This window comes from Gracilinanus agilis, chromosome 2 (genome assembly GCF_016433145.1).
Source record: "Gracilinanus agilis isolate LMUSP501 chromosome 2, AgileGrace, whole genome shotgun sequence".
Classification (NCBI taxonomy): Eukaryota; Metazoa; Chordata; class Mammalia; order Didelphimorphia; family Didelphidae; genus Gracilinanus; species Gracilinanus agilis.
The window spans coordinates 542547607-542572324 of NC_058131.1; the positions used below are offsets into that span (position 1 = coordinate 542547607).

General features: G+C 36.4%; 1 protein-coding gene across 1 annotated transcript in view; it reads left to right on the forward strand.

Annotated features, from left to right (window-relative positions):
- Nucleotides 1-24718, forward strand: part of MYO5A (myosin VA) — a 145041-nt gene that overhangs the window by 58186 nt on the left and 62137 nt on the right. Inside the window, exons 14-22 of the mRNA XM_044660044.1 lie at nt 264-347; nt 5361-5522; nt 7458-7555; nt 8414-8500; nt 8590-8698; nt 12692-12903; nt 14269-14425; nt 19263-19502; nt 22245-22493. Coding sequence (XP_044515979.1) covers nt 264-347; nt 5361-5522; nt 7458-7555; nt 8414-8500; nt 8590-8698; nt 12692-12903; nt 14269-14425; nt 19263-19502; nt 22245-22493 — 1398 coding nt within the window. The remainder of the gene's footprint in view (nt 1-263; nt 348-5360; nt 5523-7457; nt 7556-8413; nt 8501-8589; nt 8699-12691; nt 12904-14268; nt 14426-19262; nt 19503-22244; nt 22494-24718) is intronic.

A 24718-nucleotide genomic window follows, 5' to 3' on the forward strand; every position in this document is an offset into this window, starting at 1 on the left:
TATGCCCATTAGGAATGTTGAGTGTAAAAAATATATCAGAGATCCCATTGATCCTCTTAACAATATCTGGAGAGTTTTACTGTAGTTTTAACATACTTGCATATTTTAATTTCACTTTAATAATAGAAATGGTTTTGATGAACTGAAACATTCCTAACATAGTATTCTACATAAAACAGGTGCTTAAGACAAGTTTGTTGTAATAGATAACTAGTTCATAAAGAGTTTAGTTAAATATTAAAATTTTTTCATATATTTTGCAGGTTGAATACCAATGCGAAGGCTTCTTGGAGAAGAATAAAGATACAGTTTTTGAAGAACAAATTAAAGTTCTTAAATCAAGCAAGGTAACTGTGGAGAATTTCCCCCCTAGTTATAAAATAGTCAACATAGTCAAATTATTATGTGCTAGACACTGCACTAAATTCTGGGGATGCAGATATAAGAAAGAAAGCCAATATCTCCTCTCAAGGAGATTGCAATCTAATGGGAGAAGACAATATAACAAAAGAAAGCTGAAAAGGAATGAAGGTGAAGGTAGGGAAGTTACCCTGGAAAAATTGAAAAAATCCAAAGGAGCACAATCATGTAATGAATGAAGAAATGGCTGTCCCTAGGTCACTTCTTAAATATAGGTTTTGGAAGTGCTCCTTTATTCTCCAATCAGAGGTCTCCAGGCAAAGGACACTACTGATGAGATGCAAGTACCCAGGCTGGTGTAATTTTGCAAGATGACAAGATTCCGTGTGGTGTCATGGAGAAGTCCAAAGGAGTATATAACCAAGAGGGAATTTCAAATGTATAAAAAATTTTTTGTTGGATATTTTGTAAATTACCAGTTATTAAAAGGAAATATTCATTGTCAGCTTGCCCGAAATATTCCATGATCATTTTCTTATTCTTAGATTGCCATTTAGGAAATTTACTTCCATAGAGTGTCATATACATACTTAGATATTGCTCTTGGAGCAAAAACTTTTATTTTCAATAGTTTTAAAAATATTGATTTTATTCTCAGGCTGGATCATTCAAATACAAAATGCCAAATTTAGCATTCAGTCACAGTCAAAATTCTGATTGTGATTGCAAGAGAATTTTATGGGAAAAATCAAAACTCCTTTTTCCTATCCTTATAATTCCTAGGCAACATAATTAAAAAGCTTAATTTTTAAAAAAGGAAACCATGTACAGAATTTATTTTTATATTTTTGATTGTTATTTAGGTTTAAAATTATAAATATGTATTGTTTTGGGAATAGTGATAAAACTTCAAATTTATAGTAGGTTACAGCTTGTTTAATAGAACACTGATGCAAATGATACTTTCTTAGGTAATTTAACTTAGGTAGAGCATTTCCAAGCTCTTAATCCCTTGGGCACAGATGATTGTCCTCTTTCTGAGTTTTTTGATGAGCTTATTCATCAGAAGTTAATCATGAATGCTAATGAATCATTTATAATGATTAGTCATCTCTTCTGTCAGTCAATCTAAAAAAAAAAAAACACAACCTACATTTCAAGTTGCTTTACTCTTATACCCATGGCGTGTTTTGCTTCTATGGAAAGTTTATTTCATTCAAAGCTTTTAAGGCTCAGCACATTTTAAGAGTCTTTATAAAAACAACTTCTACCCATGTCTACAGACCTCTTTATCTATCTTACTTAGCTCTCCTGGGCTAAAAAAATGAGTATGATTTTTTTTTTTAAAACGTTGGTCTGGCTTATTTTCTAGGTTGTTGTAGAAGAGGTATGTTAGGTGAGCTGGGCAAAATGCTAACCCTTTCATTCCACCATCCTGACATTCTGACATATTGTTGATAAGCTTTGGGGATAATGTTATTTTAATGAATTAACATAATTTAGAAGCAACCTGGGTTTGGTTTAGAAGAATTAAAAATTTGGTGGTTCTTTCTTTTTAAATCAGAACTATGATTTCATAGATATTAATACATTCTGATGAGAAAATTCCTCTAATTGTCCCTATTCCTCTAATATTGCTACCTGTGCTGCAGCATATATACATACATATATAGGTACATACTGTTATATTCATAACCTGGGAAGTGATGGATGCCACCTTGACGGACATGTAGTTTTAGAGTTTAGGGCCAATAAGATAAGAAGTTAAATGACTTGCTTAGTACTACATAATCAAAATGTATCAAAGGCAGCACTTGAACCCAGTTCTCAGTCCACTATGCCTAGTTGCCTCTGAAAATCTGCTTCTAAATGAGACAGTAGCTTCCTCTGTATGAGCAATCACTTATGTCTGTCATGTACTCCCTTCTTTACCTGTTGTCTGTGGAATCCTTCACTTCCTTCAAAGTCCTACACAGCTGCCACCTCCTATATATGAGGCTTCTATGGGGCTCCCCAAATGTTAGCAGTACCTCTCTCTTTAAATTACTTTATATTGGTTTTCTTGTCTGAATTGTCTATTCTCCCTCCCCCAAGTAGAAGGTAAGTTCCTTAAAGGCAGATATGTGTGTGTGTGTGTGTGTGTGTGTGTGTGTGTGTGTGTATTTTAATATCCCTATGTATATGTAAAAATATATTTAATAACCCAGCATATCTGGGTTGTTACTATGGTTATAGTACTGCTTTATATATTACTATGTTTAATAAATTGGTTGTGGAATTTTAAAAAATATTTTATTTTCCAATTATATGTGAAAACAATTTTAATATTAATTTAAACACATTTTTGAGTTCCAAATTCTTTCCCTCTTTCCCCATCTCTCCTCCTTTTCTTCCCTCTCTGATACAGATTTTAAAATGTGCAATCATGTAAAACATGTTTGTGGAATTTTTAAAGTTAATTTGCCTTGTCTTTGGATTTAAGCAAAAAGATAGATATTTCATAGGGTTCCTGTGAAGAATGTGTTTTGAAAATCTTTAAATTCTAGCTAGAGTTATTAGTGTTCAATACTTTGATTTAGTAATGAATGCCATAGTCTCAGCCAGCCACCAGTTGATCTTACTATGGAGAAAGAGATGGCAGCTAAAGGCAACACAAACCCAGCTATCTATCTATCTATCTATCTATCTATCTCAGTGATTCCCAAAGTGGGCGTCATCACCCTCTGGTGGGTGCTGCAGTGATCCAGGGGGGAGCAGTGATGGCCACAGGTGCATTTATCTTTCCTATTAATTGCTATTAAAATTTAAAAAAAATTAATTTCCGGGGGACTAAGTAATATTTTTTCTGGAAAGGGGGCGGAAGGCCAAAAAAGTTTGGGAACCACTGATCTAGACAATCATTTATTTATTCATTCATTTATTTGTTTGTTTGTTTGTTTTTAAAAACCCTTACCTTTCATCTTGGAATCAATACTGTGTATTGGCTCCAAGGAAGAAGAGTGATAAAGGCTAGGCAATGGGTGTTAAGTGACTTGCCCAGGGTCACATGGCTTGGAAATGTCAAATCTGAACCCAGGACCTCCTGTCTCTAGGCCTCTCAATCCACTGAGCCACCCAGCTGCCCCTGCAACACTAATTTAGAACATAACCTTGTTTCCCAAAATTGATGGCAGAAGCATATAAATAGTGTACTCTAATAAAAAAATGAGAAATTATGGAGAGTAAAGTTTGGTGAACCAACTCAGCCCAATAACATTTAAGGATGTGAAACTTATAGGAGAATAATAAATAAACAAAAATTAGAGATCTGTCAAGATTTTCATAACAAACTCTTTTCACCAGTGAGGAGAGTAAAGCCATCACAGTTGAACACCATAGTTGCAGATGTGCTACCTTAGAAAGTGATCATGGCGCTAAAGAAAACAAAGATGGAAAATAAGTTTAACATAACTGTGGTTGGTTTATTAAAAAAAAAAAAAAAGATCCGTGCTGGAGGCAGCATGATTTTTAAGAACATTGGAATATTCTCAAGCTGTCTGAAAAAATGGAAGATGACCAAAGTCACAAAATGAATCTCAGACTTTATTTTTATAGCAAAAGTTGACTAAGAGAACTCCAATAATATATGAACTAGGTAATTGGCACCTGTTCCGCACCGTGCATACAGTTTCCTGGTATGGGTCTGGGAACTCCTTTTGGCCCTGTACCCAGCCTCTCCCTATAATGGAGTCTTTCTTACAGCCTGATTTCTTGGCTTGACCCCAATGTCCATAGACCTTTCTGTGTCCTGTGCCAATCTGGGTTGGAAAAATGGCTCACTGTTATATTTTATTAGATTTACTCATTAAGAGTGAGTATTGCATTTTCTAAGTCTGTTTGGAGTTTTTTTTGTTTGTTTGTTTGTTTTTTGAGGGGGTGGCATTGGGGGAGAGGGTGCTTTTCTGTTTCCTGATACTCTGCCATTTTGTTTTCACTTCTTAAGCTCAGCCTAGAGAGATAAAAAAGAACCATAGTACTTACCTCACAGGGTTATTTTGGGAATCAAATAAGATTGTGAACACAAAGTACTTTACTAGCCTTAAAGAGTTATATAAATAGCTGTTATTTATTTGGCTCTGAATTTCACGTATCCTACTATCTGTCATATTCTTGAAGGAGTTGGTACTATGCCTTGTCCAAACTTTATGTTCCCTGCAGTACTTTGCACACAGTAGATAGACATCAATTAAAGTTTGTTGTTAAATTGAATTGAGCTTGAGCGCCTTTGGAAATGTTTTCTTTACTACAAAAATCAATTGTCACGTTAAACTGCAGTGTTAAGATGAGAGCTTGTGTTTTATAATGAAGTACTAGGGCAGCAATAATATAGTCACATTAAAAATTTCTCATGGGAAGTTTTATGTGAACTAGTACAGAATGAATTAAGCAGAATCAGGAAATCAGTCCACATAATGTCAACACCAATGTAAACAGAAAGAATAAAGAAATCTTCAAATCTTAACACTATAATTGTAATGGCCAAAAATCTTTGTCCTGGAGAAGATTTAATAAAATGCACCTCCCCCTTCCCTTCTTTGCCAAGATGATGTTAGAATTATGGATGCAGAATATCATGTTTAAGGTCACCTGGTTGATGTATTGATTTTGCTCAGCTAAATTTTTTTCTCTTTTACAAGGGGTGGTTTCCTATGTTGGACAAGAAGAGGTATATAAAAAAATTTAGGGGATAAAAGAGAAAAGATAGTTTAAAAAAGAAAAAGATTCATTTATCAAATCTGAGTATATTATAGAGCAACACAACTTTTCTTCCATCAGTATTGTTTTTAGCATTTATAAGTTCTCTACTCTTTCTTTGCCATTACATCATATTATGTTCATGGAGGGTGAGTGTGAAAGGATTTTTCTAAGGTGATCCACTATGGTTGGAGATAATCACATCATTTTTCCCTTTGTTTACATTTTTATTCTGTTTTTAATATTTTTTTCTCTTTGTGGCATAGTTTAAAATGCTCCCAGAATTATTTCAAGATGATGAAAAAGTCATTAGTCCCTCTTCAGCTACTCCTTCTGGGCGTACTCCTCTTTCCAGGACTCCAATAAAGCCAACCAAGGTTAAACCAGGCCAGTCAACCAAAGAGCATAAGAAAACTGTGGGACACCAGGTAAGTGGTACATAGCTATCTTCTTCCTTTTCTTTCTTTCTTTTTTTTTTTTTTAAACCCTTACCTTCTGTCTTGGAATCAATACTGTGAATTGGTTCCAAGGCAGAAGAGAGGTAAGGGTTAGGCAATGGGGATTAAGTGACTTGCCCAGGATCACACAGCTAGGAAGTATCTGAGATTAGATTTGAACCCAGGACCTCCTGTCTCTGGGCCTGACTCTCAATCTATTGGACCACCCAGCTGCCCCTCTTCTTCCTTTTCTAACAACAATTATGATTCAGCCTTTCCTTGCTCCTTTTCAGTGAATCCAGATATTTAATTCTTCTTCATCCATAAGAAGCCAGTGGGACTTTAAACCATTAGAATGTAAGCTCACTGAGGACAGGGACAATTTTTTAAAAAAATCTTTTATCCTCAGCATCTAGCATATTGTAGTAAATAACATAACATAGTAAATGGTTAAAAAATGCTTGTTGAATTAAATAAGATTTAATAATATCCATTCTCCCTCATACATATTCTACCAATCTTAATCCTACACATTCTTCAAGGTCCACCTCTAGCTGCACCCCCATTTTTTAATCAATCCTTTTCTGATTAAGTTCAATCAAAAATTATTTTATCCATTCCCAATTCTCACAGACCTTCAAGTTTGTACTAGACCAGTCTTGACCTTTTTCTCTTCATGTACACCAGTGATTCCCAAAGTGGGCGCCACCGCCCCCTGGTGGGTGCTGCAGCGATCCAGAGGGGTGGTGATGGCCACAGGTACATTTGGGGGTGGTGAATAACTGTAAGGGGGCAGTGATAGTATGTGACAGGGGGCGCTAAGTAATATTTTTTCTGGAAAGGGTGTTGTAGGCCAAAAAAGTTTGGGAACCACTGATGTACACTCTTCTTATGTGGAGTCAAAAATCCTGAAGGTCAAAAATTATGTTTCCTACTTTTCTTATAGCATCCAACCCTTTAGATATATCGCTATATGGAGATATAAGAGACAATAGTTATTGAATGAATGAATATATGAGGCAAGTTTTCCAGTTCCTAACCCTGAAGACCTCAGAGAAAACAAAGTATTACTTGTCTTTGCTTCCCTTTTACTTGAATTTTGCAAGGATCTCAAAGCCAAGCTTTAACCAGCTGCTGCTTCTACTGCTGAATTTGGTGAGGCTTGGTTGTTAGTAGGTACAAAGTAGTCACAGTTGACCGTCACCCAAGGTATGAAACTACTTTTATGGTCATGGCTTGGCCTGTTACCCAATAGCCCCCAGGATAAGTTTCTAGCAGTATAACAGCTTCAGGCCCTCTGCAACTCCACCTAAGATATGTTAAGGGGGCAGTTGACTTTTTGTTTATATAGGAATTTTTCCCATTATAATCATTTTGCCTCAGTGCCTGAAGAATGAGCTCCAAATTAAATAGTGTTCTTACACTATTTAAAAAGCAGCACACAAAATATCATTATCAATAAACAATAACTTTTTAGGAAAAGAAGAATCTTAGGATGTTCCTCTGATTTCCTGCCACACCTCTCTTACCCCTGCCACCCTAGGGATGTCTGGTTTAATAACAAGCCTAGTAAACTGGGTCTTTGCAAAATTGATAAAAAGCCAACCGTCTTAGAGTTAGAGAGACCTGGTTTAAGGCATCCCTGGATTGGCAGGGGCAGTGTGGCATTCAATCAAAGGAATATCCCAAGATTCCCTTTTCCTAAAAAGAAGGTATTGCTTATTGATACTCATATTTGGTGTATTGTTTTTTAAGTAGTACAGCTTTGTGACCATGAGCTTCTCAGCATCTTTCATTCATTGATTTCATTCCTTATCTGCTGCTGATTTTTTATATAGCATAAAAATGTAAAAAAGATGATACCTTAAGGATAATATAACTCTTGCTTATACCTTTGGTTCCCCTTTTCTCTCATTTTTTATGTAGTTCAGAAACTCTCTACATCTGCTGATGGAAACCCTCAATGCTACAACTCCCCATTATGTGCGCTGTATTAAACCAAATGACTTCAAGTTTCCATTTACGTAAGTTTATTGATAATTTCTCAATTGAAAAAAGTAATCTTACTGACCTTAGGAAAAATGTCACTGGGTAACAAGACACTTGGAAAATATGTTCCCTGGAGGCCGCTAGGTAGCATGGTGGGTAGCACTCTAGATTTGGAGTCAAGAAGTCCTGAGTTCATATTTGGCCCCAGACATTTGCTAACTATGGACCCTGGACAAGGCAGTTAACCTCTGTCGGCTTCAATTTCCATATTTGTAGAATGGAGATAATTATAACACTTACTTTCCAAGATTGTTGTCAGGACCAAAAGATGAAATAACATGTGCTTTGTCAGTCTTAAAGCACTATGAAAATTACTGTTATTATTATTAAAAGAGATTTAAGTAAACTGAAAGAGGAGAGGAAAATGGCAGATACTAACCTAAAGAAATCAGAAAATTTGAAGTTGAGCCAAGTCTTGGGTGTGGTTATTATAGCCAATAGCTGTGATTGAGTGCAAAGGTCTTTGACAGCATTTAAACATTTGAGATCGTGTTCTCCTAAAGCCCACTTTAAGTGTTATAGGAAGAAGACATGTAGAGATATTATCCTGACTCATGGTCTGGTGTACTTTGGCACAAACCTGACTGAAGCCTTTGCATGCTCATGTTCTCATTCTTAATCACTGACTTGTCTTCATGACTAGTTTTCCTTCACTACTGTTGGTGTACCTTTTGAACAGTCAGTTCCTTTCTTTTCCTTTCATATTATCATGTTTTTATCAGTTACTTCTTAGAGCAAAATAATAGGAAACCTAAATTGTGGCCCTAGTCACACTTGTGCTTCTCTACAACATTGCTTGCTGTATATGAACATTTTTGCATTCTCACCTGTAGATTTGATGAAAAGCGGGCGGTACAGCAGTTGAGGGCATGTGGCGTCTTGGAAACCATCCGAATTAGTGCAGCAGGTTTCCCCTCCAGGTGGGTCAAGTGTTTCTTGAGTGAATGGTTTTTTTAGTGGGAGACATTACCAAAAATTTAACTAAGCTTATGCCTATTTGTTTTGGCAGGTGGACATATCAAGAATTTTTTAGTCGCTATCGTGTCTTGATGAAGCAAAGAGATGTACTTAGTGATAGGAAGCAGACGTGCAAAAATGTATTAGAGAAACTGATACTGGTAGGACCCATTTTTATTGACCTTTTGATTGACAGATTTTTTTTGTCTTAACAATTGATATTGGGGGCAACTGGGTAGCTCAATGGATTGAGATCCAGGTCTAGAGATGGGAAGTCCTAGGTTCAAATCTGACCTTGGACACTTCCTAGCTATGTGACCCTGGGCAAGTCACTTAACCTCCGTTGCCTAACTCTTACTGCTCTTCTGTCTTAGAACCAATACATAGTAATGATTCTAAGGTGAAATGTAAGGGTTTAAAAAAAAAAAGAATTGATATGGTTTTGATTGCTTAAGGCCATTGGAAGCTTCCATTTCAAATCTACTGATAGGAAAAAGAAGACTTGGCTTAGTTAATGTAAAATCAGAATTAATGTATGACAGCAGAGTGAGGTGATTGCTGGAGTATTCAGGCTGAGCAGATAAGTTTTTTGGGTTCAGTAGAAAGATTGACCACACTCTGAGATAGTCTAATGAGGCCTGGGACTGAAACAGAAGCCATTTAGCAATTAGTGAATACCTTTTGGCCAAACGATTTTCTTCTTATCCTTTATTGGAAAACAAAGAATAATAAATGCCTAATTGACTTCTTCTATGTATAAGACACCATGTTTGGAAGATACAAGGAATTAAAAGCACATATTTCAGTTAGTGGGGCTTAAGCCTCTTCTAGGAGCTTACAAGCTCATTATGATAATAATACATGGGAGAAATAACAATATAAGACTGGAGGCATAATACATATACTGATGGGATAAATAGCAACATAAGACCAACTTCTTGTTGAAGTTATTAGGGAAGGCTTCAGATAAGAGGGTGACCTTAAAGTTTGGACATAATTTAGACAAAAAAAGAGGCATACATAACAAGATCCGTGTTGTAGGGGCGAGATTGACTTGTGGACATATCCACTTGGAAAAGTGACAAAGTACAAAAGGACAAGGCATGTTCTTGGCTCAGCTTGACTTAAACAGAGGATTTATATAGAGGAAAAATAAGATAATAAGATATAGTGAGAGATGGGGCCAGCCAAGGTCTTGAAATCTAGAATGAAGAATTTGTCTTAATAGGTACTATTACTACTTAATAGGTACTAGGGAAGTAATCAAGCCTTATATACAATCTATGTCCTAGCTAGACTGTTCTATTTGCTGTTGTTCCTGTGAGTGACATTCCTTTTCTTTACACCATTCCTTTGTACAAATGACCTTCCAGGCCTGGAATGTTTTCCCTTCTCAACTCTGCTACATATAAGCTTCAGGTCCCATTAAAGGATGGCTCAAGAGCCAATTCTGCAGAAGATTTTTCATGATTCCCAATTGTTATTAGTTCTCCCTCCTTCTACCTTCCAAACAACAATAATAACAACAATGTATGGTTTTCTCTTCAGTAAAATATAAGCTCCTTGAGGGCAAGCAATTGTTTTCTTTTTATTTTTATATCTTGGCAACCAGCACAGTGCCTAGCATATAGTTAAGACATAATAAATATTTGCTAAATTTAATTGAGAAGGTCACAATGAAAGCAGCTTTTTATGACATATAAATCTGATAATTTTTGCTTTTTAAGTTTCATTCCATTTTCTTCATAATTTCATTTCTTTTTAGCTCATTTTGATCTGCCCAATATTTTGTTTTGTTTTCTTTTCTTTTTGTGCTCATTGCAGTGATTGGTTTTGATTGAATACGAACTTGACCCTAGACAGGGATAAGGCCCACACATTCTCTCTCTCTCATAGAAACTTGGACAGGAAATATTATGAATTGAGCATGTAGGGAAAATGAAAACAGTATTTCCAAACTATGAGACAATGTCTTATGTCTATTCCTTGTTATATTCTATTTGTATTCTACTTGCTCTAAGAGTCTTAATTCTTAGGAAAAAGGTGGTAGTAATAGGAGTAGAAAGTAGTAATGGTAGGTATTTTATGGTATTTTAAAGTCTACATTTCAGCCTAACAGCTACTCAGTGATAGTACAAGTATTTTTCAGTAGTACAGGTAGTACAGGTAGTTCAGGTAGTACAGTAACTGAGGAAATTGAGGATCAGAAAGGTCATAGGACTTATTTATGTTCTTATAGCTAGTATCAGAATTGGAATTTGAACTTAGGTATTCCCTACTCCAAATTCAACCTTTTATCCCTGATGCCATGTTTTATCTTGTAATTTATGCATAAGCATTAGCTGAGGCAGATGGAAGTAGGGATAAGTCTAGGGCCATGTTGGCAAAGATGTGGCATTGAATGTCCAGGCAGACCTGAGGGGGCTGCTCCCTTCCCCCTCTCCTCAGTGCCAGAGGACATTTTTGACATGTCTGCCCAGCTGCCCAATGAGAGCACTTCCTCCTTCTATTTTCTGGAATAATGCAGGGGGGCTCACAGGTGGCTTAAAAGTGCAATTTGGGCATGCGATCTTGAAAACATTCACTAACCCTGGTCTAGGGTGATGTTTAGGCAGAAGAGAAGAATCATTCTAGTTTCTTTTTCTGTTTTAAACCAATATGTATTTATTAAGCATCTACTTAATATGCACCAGATACTGTATTTACTAGGTGCTAGGGAAGCAGAGACAAACCAAAAAACAATCCTTGTCTTCAAGAAAATTAATTTCTATTATTTGTATTCAGTCCTAAGCCCTGGGGGGTGAGTTCTATATGGTCTTTATGTATTTCTGTAGAAATTAAAATCTGCAAGCATTCATTAAGCATGTACTGCATGCCAAGTACTATGCAATGTGCTAGTATCACAAAGACAAGAATGAAACAGTCCCTGCCCACAGGAGCTTGGAGAAACCATGCAAGCACAGAGGTTAATGTAAGCTATATGTAAAAATTCATACAAAGTTAATGCAAAATAATTTTGGGGGGGAAAAGGAGGAACTGGGATTAATAGAAGGTAGAATCTATAGGGTCTTGATTCAGGCAAAGCTTTCTGATTTTTTCCTCTGTCAGCTATTCTCATATCAGTGAATATAGTGGCTGACTTTTCTTTAAAGCCCTGAGAATTTTGGATCATGTGGGTAACTTTCAGACTTTTTTTTGATGAATAGTTAAACTAATATGTACTTTACTCCAAGGTATACAACTGAGTTATAGCCCAGAAATATCTACTACATCATGCCTATTGTTCATAGTAGAAGAGACCACATAGTACAGTGGAAAGAGCAGTGGACTCAAAACCCAAAGATTTGTATTCAAGTCCTTCCTCCTCTATGTCCTATCTGTGTGGCGTTGAGCAAACTGTTGTTCAGAACCGTTAGTTTCCTTACCTCCGAAATTGGGAGTGTTGCCTAGATGACTGCTCAGATCTCTTTTAAATCTAAAGGTCTAGATACCGTATTGACCTTCGTTTTCTAAAAATAGTTTTGAACTTGTTTGAAGGCCTTTAGCTTCCTCTATATTTTAATATGTAGTTAAGATTTTTTTTTAAAGTTTCAATAACAGAATAGTTGAAACAAGCAGTAATGACTTGAATGGAAAGCTAATTCAATATAATTAATATCAATTTTAATTTTCTCTTTCATTTTGTATGCTTTTAGACTTATCTTATTCTTGGTGTTTTTATCCCTTCAGCTTTCACCTGGAATACAGACATTTACAGCATGAATCAGTCAAAGGGAATATCAACATCTCCATTTCCTTGAGATGTTTAAAATACAACCAAGCTAACAAAAAACTACCCCAAATCCCACAATCAAGTTTTGGCCTCAAATAATGTTCCCAGGTAGAAGAATTATGGAAAGTATTTGTCATTATAGCCTCCCTTAAAATCCCTTCCACTTCCTCAACTTCACTAATCCTAGAAATTGTGTACAGAAGTGCCTAGGATCAAAATTTGGTTCCATTAGTTAATTGCTGATTTAGCAAAAAATGTTAGATGTAGTTTCACCTCTTCACTGATTCTGCTTTTAGACAATCTTTGTTTCCCTTTCTATTATGAACTTTCATTATATGTCCATTAATCCTGCTTCTGAACATATATTTTTCTCTGAAAATAGGATAAAGATAAATACCAATTTGGTAAGACCAAGATATTTTTCCGAGCCGGGCAAGTGGCTTATTTGGAAAAAATAAGGGCAGACAAGTTAAGGGCTGCCTGCATCCGCATTCAGAAGACAATTCGGGGCTGGTTGCTGCGGAAGAAGTACCTACGTATGAAGAAGGCGGCAATTACTATTCAGAGATATGTTCGAGGCTACCAGGCACGATGGTGAGCAGAAAATGATACCGTCTGATTTTAGCATTTCCTAAGCAGGGCATTCAGAGGAGGCCTCTTTCTCCTTCCTGTGGCAGGTGCTCAGGTATTTATTTTCCAGGAGATTAAGTAGAATATTATGTCCTTTGTGCATACTAGCTTGTCCCTCTTCAAATGAAATTTGCTGAGAAACAATATAAGCCAATGAATAAAGCAGAAAGTCATGAAAATTTTATCATTTGTCTAACTCCACCATCTGTTTGGTTTTCATATCTCAAAAAACATACCCATAACAAGCTATACTTAGTATTTTACACCTAGTAGGTATACAGTACATGTCTGTGGTATGAATGTAGTGAATATGAGAATATGCATAAATGAAAGGTTTTTAAAGGGCACTACTTTTAAAGTAAACTAATTCTCATTCTTATCAGTATTAAAATCAGTGATAGTCACACAGTGATCATTTGCTTTCACAAAGCACTTATTTCATAAAAATCAAAGATGGAGAGCACCCACAGTATATCCTTTTGAACCTAAATATATTGAAAAGATGCTGCTTCTAGCATCTTGTTTTCATATGAGCAGAGTATGAAAAATAGCCATCATGCCATGGAATATTTTCATACAAGAGTGTGAAAATTTTTTAGTTCAAAGTAAATTGAGAGTGTAGGCTTCTTTCTAAAACTGTAAGGCCACATCTCAAACAGGTGCTGTGTGGATTTTCATCCCCCGCACTAGAATGTCTTAGAACAGCTTATCTCTTATCTTTTCTTAAGGGTTTGAAAAAAAGCAAAGAAAATAAGTGTGGGTGAAAAAAAGCTATATATGTATTATCATGGTCAAGTTAGTAAAAATTCTATTGAAATGTCTTTAGGACAAGTAAGGTGAGATAATCATAAAAAAAGAGAATTATAAAAGTCAATCAGATTCTAGAGGAGACATTCCTTTAAAAAAGAAATTTATTCAGCAACCACATAATTAGTGAACCTTTTTCTGAGATCATATATGAGTGTCTAAACAAGCTTAATAAAATAGAATGGCATATTATGTATATTAAGGACTGAATAGATTATGTCTGTTTAACTTGGATATTATTCGTGGTACAAAGGAAGAAGCACTGAATTTGGATTCAGAGAACCCTGATTTAAACTCTTGACTGTACTACTTCCTCTCTTAGGCAAGATACCTTTCTGGGTCTTAGTTTTCTCATCTATAAAATAAAAGAGTTAGACTAGATGGCAAGCTATCCTTTCATTCTGAGTCTCTGATCCTATGATTTTAGAATGACATATATCAGATATAGCCTTTAGAAAATGTTACTTTTCTGAAAGGCTACATGAATTGGATGAATGATACTCTTATCATTGCTTTGAACAGCTATGCTAAGTTTTTGCGCAGAACCAATGCAGCCACTGTCATTCAGAAGCAATGGCGAATGTTTGTGGTCCGAAAAAGGTACCAAATCAGACGAGCAGCTACCATCGTTCTCCAGTCTCACTTACGAGGCTACATGGCTAGAAATAGATTTCGTAAGGTAAGCCATTTTGCTCAAACCCCTTGTTCATTCTCATAATGAATATTTATTGAATATCCACAGAATTATATGCACCATTCAAATTGCCAGAGGGGATATTAAAAACATTATCTCTATTCATAGGAGGCATACTTTTAGACATGAACATCAATTTAAAAATGTAGGTATCTAGTCATATAAATTTAGTATATGTATTAAAAAAAACAGGGAAAAATTTGACATCTGGCTTCCCTGGTCTAGATAATGAGTCCAGAAGTATCTTTTGCATGAGAGGGATATAGTCTGGCAGATGAATTAAAAAAACAAACAAACCTGTTCCCAAGTATGAGCAAGGTTGCTGTAACAGAATGCAAAAGACACTTGATATATTGGAAGATGAATATGGTTCAGATGGTAATAATCAGCTCATATCATGGGGTTTTTTTTCTAGTCAAATCTAATTTTTAAAAATTTTAAGTATTTTTCCATGGTTCCATGATTCATGTTCTTTCCCTCCCCTCTTCCCTCTCCTTTCCCAGAGTCAACAAGCAGTTCCACTGAGTTATACATATAATATCACTCAATACATATTTCCATATTATTCATTTTTGTAATGAGTAATCTTTTAAAAACCAAAATGACATATCACATACCCATGTAAACAAGTATGTCATAGTGTTTTGCTGGCAAATAAACAGATGATTCTAGAAATCTGACAAATTAACTTTCATTTCTAAACCTCGAACAATATTGATTGAATAATTTAAAAGAATATTGAGTGAGAATAAATATAAATAAAACTGAATATATCTGAATCTCCCTCTCTACTAGAATGATGAACCTGGTTGATCAGAAAGGAAGTGATAGATATAATCATTCTATGACTTTATTAATAAGGCTTTTGAATCTTCCCCATTGGGCATATTCATTATAAGCTGGAAAATTGTGGTATGAAACAGAATAATATATGTATAACTATTTAAAGAATCATTCATAGAGATTTTTGAGGCTTAGAGATAAAGCCATATGGTGGAACTCAGGTATGGGACTTTCATCTTAAGTTAGCATCATCAACATTAATAATAATAATAATAAATAGAATGAAACTATATCATTAAGTTGGTAGATAAAAGCAGGTTGAGAAAAGAAGATCACAATTAAAATGGCCTTGGTAATTTGAGTCAAATAGTCAAAGATAACAGGATGAAAGTACAGGGTTTACTTAAGTAGGGGGGAAAAGTTCACAAATGTAGACTAGGAAACAACTCACTATGTGTGACTGAAATGTATATTATGTTGATAATAGGTCATAAACTGAACAAAAAACAATATGTTACTTAATTTTATGAACTTGAATGGATTCCTAGATAGGAAAACAGTAAAAAAAAGTATAAAAAATAATACTCTAATTATAATCACTTAATATTGATTATACCTAGAGTATATCTTGGTTTTACCTTAAGACCTAAGGGAAGAAGAACATGGAGAAATTAGAGGAAACTCAAAGAAGTATGAAATAGTTAACCTGAGAGGAATGGTAAAGCCAAGTAGCTCTCCTCCATTTTTCTTTTCCCAAGTTTATGCATGTCAGAGATGATTTCTGAGATTTAATTCCATGTTTCATAGCCACGCCTCAGGAGGTTCCCTTATATTGTGACCCTGATAGGGAGCTCCTGCAAAGCCCTCCTTCCCTGTGTTTTTTTAGGCTTCCTAAGAATTCAAGCTTCTTGGCCTTCTAAGATTTATAGGAACATATATCTGTGTCTAAAGGAATTTAACAAGTCATTCTTGGGTGGTTTCCCTTTCATCCTAAAGCTCCTTTGGTTTCTTTGGAACATTTTCCATGTATTTTTAGGCCTGCCTTGGAAAGCTACTTGGACATCATTTTGCTTTTAAAAAAACCCCAACAACCTTTCCTTAGAGAAGTAATGCCTTTTTTAATGTTTTTATTGATTAATTTTTCCAACCTATTTCTTTTGACTTTGAAATATGTTATGATTAGGCTCTGCTCACTTAGGGGTGGGGAGACATCCCAAATTTTAGGTTTTTTCTTGATGCTGGAAGTCTACAACTTTTAGGTGCTTCCAAGATGGTGTGATCTGGGGAAAGGTGTGATTATTGCTCTCCTGGTCTATGTTCTAGTGCAGTGATGGGCAAACTACAGCCAGGGGGGCCACATGCGGGCCCCCTGAAATCTTCGAGGACATTCTTCCTAATCTGACAAATACAAGTAGGATACAATACAATGAAACTTCAAAAGTGTTGCCTTAGAAACAGACTGATGACAGATAAGCATTTCCTTTCCTTTGGCCCCTCTTTAAAAAGTTTGCCCATCACTGCTCTAGTGTTTACTTAGGAAGAGACTCTGCTCCTCTGCAGCTGAAAGTTCTAGTGCTCCTTTTGGCCCCAGAACTCTGACTAGATCACCTGTTCTCCTGCAACCACAAGTCCTAGTGCTCCTCATCACCCTGAAACTGTGACTCAGAACAGTTTATGGGCAATAGAGTTAACGAGCTGCTTGCAGCACTAGCATAGACGGTCGCTTGTGTTCTCATTCTCATCATTTGTCCAACCCCCTTACTGACTCTGGCCTGACAGCCCCCAGAGCTGCTCCTGTTGCCAGTCACTGTCCCAAACGGCCTCCAAGGCCTGCCATTGGTCCTGTTTCTACATGCGCTCTTGGCTGGCTCCTGCTCCAGTATTACACTCTTCTCCAGTTCATGTAGACTGAAAATATGTCTCACCTTTCATTGGCTCTGCTACTCCGAAATTTGATTTGAGGAGTTTTTTAAAAGTTACTTGAAGGAGAATGTCGGGAGAGTTGTTTCCCCCCCCCCCCCCTTCACGCTGAATTTTGTATGTTGACCAATTCTTTCATTGTGTTAGTTTCACATATGCACAGGAATATAATGCTTCCTTACTGCTAAACTCTAAACCTCTGAATTAAAAAATCAAAATATTTGAATTGCTGCTTTAAGAGGCTTCATACATTTTGACATGATCACATCACAGGTATCTAGTAATACCATTTGTTAGGGAATCATAGAATTTTCTGGGCTCTGAATAGGAGGAGAAAAAATAATACTTAAGGTCAAATGATCAAAAATTCATTTGAAAAGTTTGTATATTGAGAAAGGGATTTCATAGAATCTTAGATTGTTTAGGGATTTTATACCTAGCTAGACCAGTGATGGCAAACCTTTCAGAGATGGAGTGCCGGGCCCCTCAACCTCCCAAAATGTGCTAAAAGCCCATCCTCCCCACCACATTCCACACAGAAGAGGGTGGAAGCACCCTCACTGGGCTGCTCGGTGGAGAGGTGGGCGAAGTGAGGAATGTCTTCAGCAAGTGTAGAGAGGGGGAGGGGAATGACCCAAGCACTGAGCTCCCCTCCAGCTCTGCCCCCTGTGAGCTGCCCACCTTACCCTTGCTGCGCTCCTATTGGGCTGCTGGGCAGAGGGATGGGGATGTGAAAACTGTCTTCAGGGGAGGCAGAAAGGGGGAGGGGAGCAGCTCCACCCTAGTCCCTCTGCCTTTCTAGTAAGGAGCTCTGGGGATTGGTGGGGGGGGGGCAGCCTTGTGCCCACAGAGAGGGCTCTGCATGCCATAGCTTATCATCACTGACCTAGACTAACCTTTAACACAATGTATAAACCTCTTATAGCAACCTTGAAAGAGGTCATCTAGATTTTGCTTGAATTTCTCTAATAATGGGAAATTTGGTTATTAGACAAACTTTAATTGTTGGAAAGTTTAATTGAGCATCATGATGAATTTTTAAGAATATAAGGTGAGGGGCAGCTGGGTAGCTCAGTGGAGTGAGAGTCAGGCCTAGAGACAGGAGGTCCTGGGTTCAAACCCGGCCTCAGCCACTTCCCAGCTGTGTGACCCTGGGCAAGTCACTTGACCCCCCATTGCCCACCCTTACCACTCTTCCACCTATAAGACAATACACCAAAAATTAAGGGTTAAAAAAAAATATAAGGTGACATCAGAAAAAAAGTTTGTTATAAGCATTAAAGATTTAATTTTATACCTGGTTTTCTATTAATTTGTCCAGTTTTTTGGTGGACAGTTTTTTGGTTTATAAAATTTTTTTGTTTCTACTACTTTTGGATGTCACAAATTGATTTCAGCTCCATTTGATACAGTGCTGGTAAAACCCTGTTTGGGGAGATTTTTCTCAAGGCTAATCAATAAAGTGCCTGTTTTATGCCTGGAAAAGGCCCCCTAGTGGACTTTTGAAACAAGCCCATTGGTATCAGCCCTTATTTACATGATAGAGCTGAGAATAAAACCTAACCCTCATGATTGTTTTAAAGATGAAATCAGATAATATTTGTAAAGTGCTTTGCAAACCTTAAAGCACTATAACAATGCTAGTTATTATCATAAAGCATTGTCAAATAAGGGTAATATTAATGGTGGGAAATTTTTTATCAGTAAAGCAGATCATTCTTTGAACACTAGTTTTGTTCATTTGGGTACCAGCCAATAATAGGAATCTATGAAGAGTCATCCATCAATAAGAAACAGATGCTAAGATTGAGTTATTCCTTTCTGTTTTAGATTTCCTTCTCCAATCAAATTATCTCTTGCTTTTACCTTTAAAGATAACATGTAAATGTCATTGCTTTGTTATGTACATAGACCATATTTGCAGAAATGGAATGCATATTCTTATTTAAAGATTGAAACTGACTTTTTAAAATTTTTTCATGCTTGAATGTGTCATCAACATTTAACAATCAAGGTTTATTTATCTCCTGCTCCCCTAGTTCATCAAGTGAATGGATTATTGCTGTGAACCAGGTGGACTTTTGGTTTGGTGTTGCTTTATACTTATTTTGTTTTACAGATCCTCCGTGAACATAAGGCCATCATTATCCAGAAGCATGTGCGTAGCTGGCTGGCTCGGCTGCACTACAAAAGGTGCCTAAAGGCCATCGTCTACCTCCAGTGCTGTTTCCGACGAATGATGGCCAAGAGAGAGCTGAAGAAGTTGAAGATTGAGGCTCGCTCTGTTGAGCGCTACAAGAAGCTACATATTGGTATGGAAAATAAGATTATGCAGCTACAACGCAAAGTTGATGAACAGGTAGGTACAAGCCACTTCAACCTGATCTTGGAGTGAAGAAAAAGATACAGGAGTTACCATGGTATCTATTTCTAAAAGGTTTTTGTTTTTTGCACAAAACACAGGGAACATTTGGTCAAAAGTTCTCTCTTTCTCTTCCCCCCCGACCCCCTCCGTCTGTCTGTCTGTCTCTTTCTCTCTGTCTCTCTCTCTCTTCTCTGTTTCTTTGCCTGTATCTCTATCAGGATACAGTAAAAGTCACTATACTCTTAATAGTTTTTTGCTTCCTTCCAGCCAGGCCAGAAATCAGAAGTTAAAAAGGCCCTTCAGGCTGTCTTCAGCATACTGAGATCCTGGGCATTGCCTCATGGGATGAAAATTTCTGTGGTTCTCTTGAATGTTAGATTTGGAAACCTGGGATATGGTTGCATTCAAAGTAAAGAAAGCTCAACTCTTTTATCCCTCAATCTGTCCTATACTGACTACTTTCTTTATCATATTCTCTCATCTTATTCCCCTTCTGTGACTCTCATTGCTCATCTCCTACCAGATAATACCATTGGACTTTGTTAACAGTCCTTGCCGGCACCTCAGGACTAGCAGAAGTAGCAGCATTCCCTTGCCATGCTGAGAGCTTTGGCAATCCCCAGGAGGCCTTTTTGGTCCTGATAGTCATTAGAAGTGAAGAGCAGTGCTCTTGGGCATCCTTGGCAGGACAAAAGCATTGTACTGAAACAAGGGGATGAAAAGGAGAATAAAAATAAATAACATAAGAAGATAAAGGAGGGTGAGAGTTAAAGAGGCAAATGAGAGGTGCTACTGGTGGGGATAGATTCATTGACAACTGGTAATCAATCCAGAAGTTGATGGTTGCTATGGTAACTTTAGGTGTCTATCACCCTTTCATAAATAATTTGCCATATCAATCAAGTATATTTTATCTTCCTTCCTCTTTTTAGACTTGTGTCAAAGAAGGCAGAGAAAAATATGTGAATTTACCAGGGACCTTATAACCACATTTAGATGTCTTGATTGGGTTTTACCTTTTAGAAGATCTATACTTCCTTATCTTTTTTTTCCTTCAGTCCTTACCTTCTCTCTTAGAATCAATAATGATTATCAGTGCCAAGGCAGAAGAGTAGTAAGGGTTAGGCATTTGGGGTTAAGTTACTTGCCTAAGGTCACACAGCGAGGGAAGTACCTAAGCCTAGATTTGAACTCAAGATTCCTGTCTCTAGGACTGTCTCTCTATCCACTGGACCACCTACCTGTCCCTGCTTCCTTATCTCTTCATTCATACTACACACTTAAAAAATTTTCTTTTCAGTTACACATAGAAACAATTTTTGACAATTGTTATCTGACATTTTAGGATTCAGATTTTTTTTCCCTTCCATCCTCCTTCCCCAAGGTGGTAATTAGTCTAATATAGATTTTACCAGTGCTTTCATACAAACCATTTCCATCTTCCTCGTGCTGTGAAAGAAGACATATCACATGGATAATAAGAAACTCATGAAGGAAATAAAGTGAAAAATGTCATTCTTGGATCTATGCAAACTTTTTTCATTATACTTTAGAAGTAGTTTCTTTTTTCACATTCTTCCCTAAAGTCTAAATTATGTACATTTTTTCACTTAGTCATCTACCCACCAAAAATTTATTGGGTTCCTAAGGGCTCTGTAATCAGTGGTCTACATGAGTAGTAAAAGAAAATGTATTTTCCTTAGAGGAAGAAGTAGGTTAAGCTATAACTAAAGGCTAATATTGTATCATTCTTAATCTTCTTTCTTAAATTTCTTAAACATAAAGATACATATGTTTCATTGTAGTCAAAATTATTACTATTAAAATTCTTTAAATTATTTTAAATGTATTTTAATCATAAAGATATTGCTGGAACCTCAAGGTGTGCCTACCTATAGAACACTAATATAGATAAATGCTTTTAAAAATGAAATTGAAGGTTTGTTTATGTTTGGTTAGTATACCTTCAAAGTTTTAAAAAGTGTAACAAAAGAAATGGATTTATTTTCCCAAAGAGATTTGAAAAAGTTTAATACCATTTAAAACATTACATAGAAGTGTTAGCTAGGTGGTTCATTGGACAGATAACTAGGTCTGGAGATAAGAGGTCCTGGGTTCAAATGTGACCTCAGACATTTTCTGGCTGAGTGACTGTAGCCAAGTCACTTAAGCCCACTTCCCTAGCCTTGACTATACTTCTGCTTTGCAACTTATATCCAGTATTAATTCTCAGAGAGAAGGTAAGGATTACCTAGAAAAAAATTACCTAGAAAATGTACATCAAAGAACCAATGAATTACTACACAATGTCTATTCTGTGCCAATCATTGTGTCTCTTATTGTAAGAGAATACATAAGAATCCCTTTTGAGAAACCCAAGTTTAACAAGGGGGAAGATATTTCAAACTACTTGAGAACAATTATAGAGCAACATATTAGCAAGTGTAAAGCTCAATTTTATTAATGGAATACATAAAGAAAGACTGAGGGGAGTAAGGTAAAGTAATAATAAGAAAGTACCTTATTTAATTGATATTCTTGTGCTATTGTTGAGTTAGAAAAAGCAAGCCAGCTATTTTCTTGGATAGTTGTAACCCTGGCTTTCTGATTATATAATTGATGCAGTTTCTTATTTTCTTTTCCCTTCTCCTTCCTGCCCTTACCCTTTTGTTTTTTCCTATCCACCTATCTGGGTTTTTTTTTTTTTAATTTATTTTTGCTCTTGCTAATGAAAAGAACAAAGATTACAAATGCCTGCTGGAGAAGTTGACCACTCTGGAGGGGACATATAACTCAGAAACTGAGAAACTACGCAATGACCTGGACCGCCTTCACCTCAGTGAAGAGGAGGCCAAGATTGCCACAAGTAAGGTCCTCAGTCTCCAAGAAGAGATCACCAAGCTCCGGAAAGACTTAGAACGAACTCAGTCAGAGAAAAAAACAATTGAGGAGAAGGCAGACAAGTACAAACAAGAAACAGAGCTGGTAAGAAGTAACTTCCCTTTCTATTACTGTTCCCTACTAAGGGCATTTGTTGACCTTTCAATTTGTTCATTTTATTCTTTGTTAATCATTATTGTCCAGGTATACATAAAAATCTTAATTGGCTCAATGCCCTTTATGAGTATTCCCTAATGAATAGCTTTAGATATTTTAGTAGAACTTTTTGAGTAATGATAGCAGAGACATGTATGAGCATCTTTAGAAGAAAATTATTAACTAAGTAGTGGGTCTTATTTCTCTTTAAATTTTCTAGTCTGATACAGTAAAACTGGATTGTGATGCTTAAGAAATTATTTTCAGCAAAGCAGGCTGAAATGTACGGTCAATTCCTGACAGATGCTCATGACCCATTTAAGAAGTATGCTTATAGAATCTTTCCCTGAGAGATGCAGATTGAGTTAAAACTAGGCATCACCCATACTAAGAATCCAAAGCCAAGTATAAAAAGTATGAGGTCTTTTGTCAAGTCAAGAAACTCTGGGTGCCACTGAGGAGTATTTGTAGACTCAACAATACCTTTTAGAACAACTGAGGGGAGAAAGGCAGGGAGAATAGAAAGAGAGGAAATTACTCTAACCCATATGAAGAGGGAATCTGACAGAGGACAAAACAGTTCTCTTCCATCATTCAGAGTAAAGCTCTGTGAAGCTAGAAAAACTTGCCCAGGCATGGCTTTTGTTTCAACTTTTAAAATGCTATCACTGCTGTTGTAAGCACTGATAAATGGTAAAACTCTACAAATTGATAGTGTATCTTATAAGATTTTCCAGAAGGACGTGAGAAGTAGTGTTTAGTTGCCTATAAAGGCTCTTTTGTTAGAATACTAAAGAAATGGCATGATATTTTAGATGTCCAACGGATTTTACTATATTTAAAGTAGAAGCACTGTACTCTATGAGCAAAGCAGAATTTCAGTAAATAAAGGCTAGATGCATAAATTTAGAGAAATATTCATCCCAAATGAGCATATGGATTATTTGTGCCCTACCCATGGCAAAGCTTCTACATTAACCCCAATATCACATTGTCATTTTGGTCCTCTTCAAAGAGAAATAGAATAACAACTACTTTAAAGTAGAAAAGGAGAGTCGAAATAGACAACTTACATGATATCTTCTTGTTCACTGTTGTTGGCAAGATCTTGATTAAGGTTCTCTTATATTGGCTATTGAATATCATTAATTACATGCACTCAGAATCATGGCAGTTGGCCTCAAAGTCAACAGAGATATCTGTTGTATGTTAGATACAGGAAAAGTTGAGCAAATAAAATCAAGACTTCCATGGCACTCATGGACCTAACAGAAGTATTCAATAGACCTAGAGTCTGGAAGCTACAAAACAAATTTTGTCATCATAATAGGCAAAATTAATCAGCATTATTGGTGAAAGGAGAGCCTTACCTTTATCAGAGTAGATGTAATCTTTTATTTTTATTTTTATTTTTTAATTTTTTAAAATAAAACCCTTACCTGTATATTGGCTCCAAGGCAGAAGAGTGGTAAGGGTAGGAAATGGAGGTCAAGTGACTTGCCCAGGGTCACACAGCTGGGAAGTGTTTGAGGCCGGATTTGAACCTAGGGCCTCCCGTCTCTAGGCCTGGCTCTCAACCCACTGAGCTACCCAGCTACCCCCTAGATGTACCCTTTTAAATTTACATCCTTTTGCAAAAGGAGAGAAATCCAGTAATTCATGCTGAAGTACACAATAGAAATCATATGTAATTACTAGGAATCACTCGTAAAACTACGCTTTCAGAAAACTCTTACAGCATAACAGTCTACAGACATTATAAGCAGTAAGTCAGAAATAAGACATTTCCTTCTTTAGTTAAAACTCAAATTAGTTATATCCAACATGGCCTTCAAGGGCAATTATACAAAGAATATAGTACAAGCACAACATTAGATTCAAGGCCAAAATGAAGTAATATATTCTAAGCTCTTAAGTGACTTAGAAAAGTAGCATGGTGCTAACGATACATGGTACCAGCAGCTTGAACAAAGTTCTGTTGTCATCCTTTAATCCTAATTTGATGGAATAACATACTGAGTTCTTGAAACATTCATATTCTCTCGTACTGAAGTAATGCTCATTGTAGCAGGTATTTATTGAGGTATATATGTTTAGAAAGAATAATAGTTGATTCTCCAAGAAGATTCTGTTTGGACAGATGAGATACGATAGCTTCAGGCATGGAGAGAGAT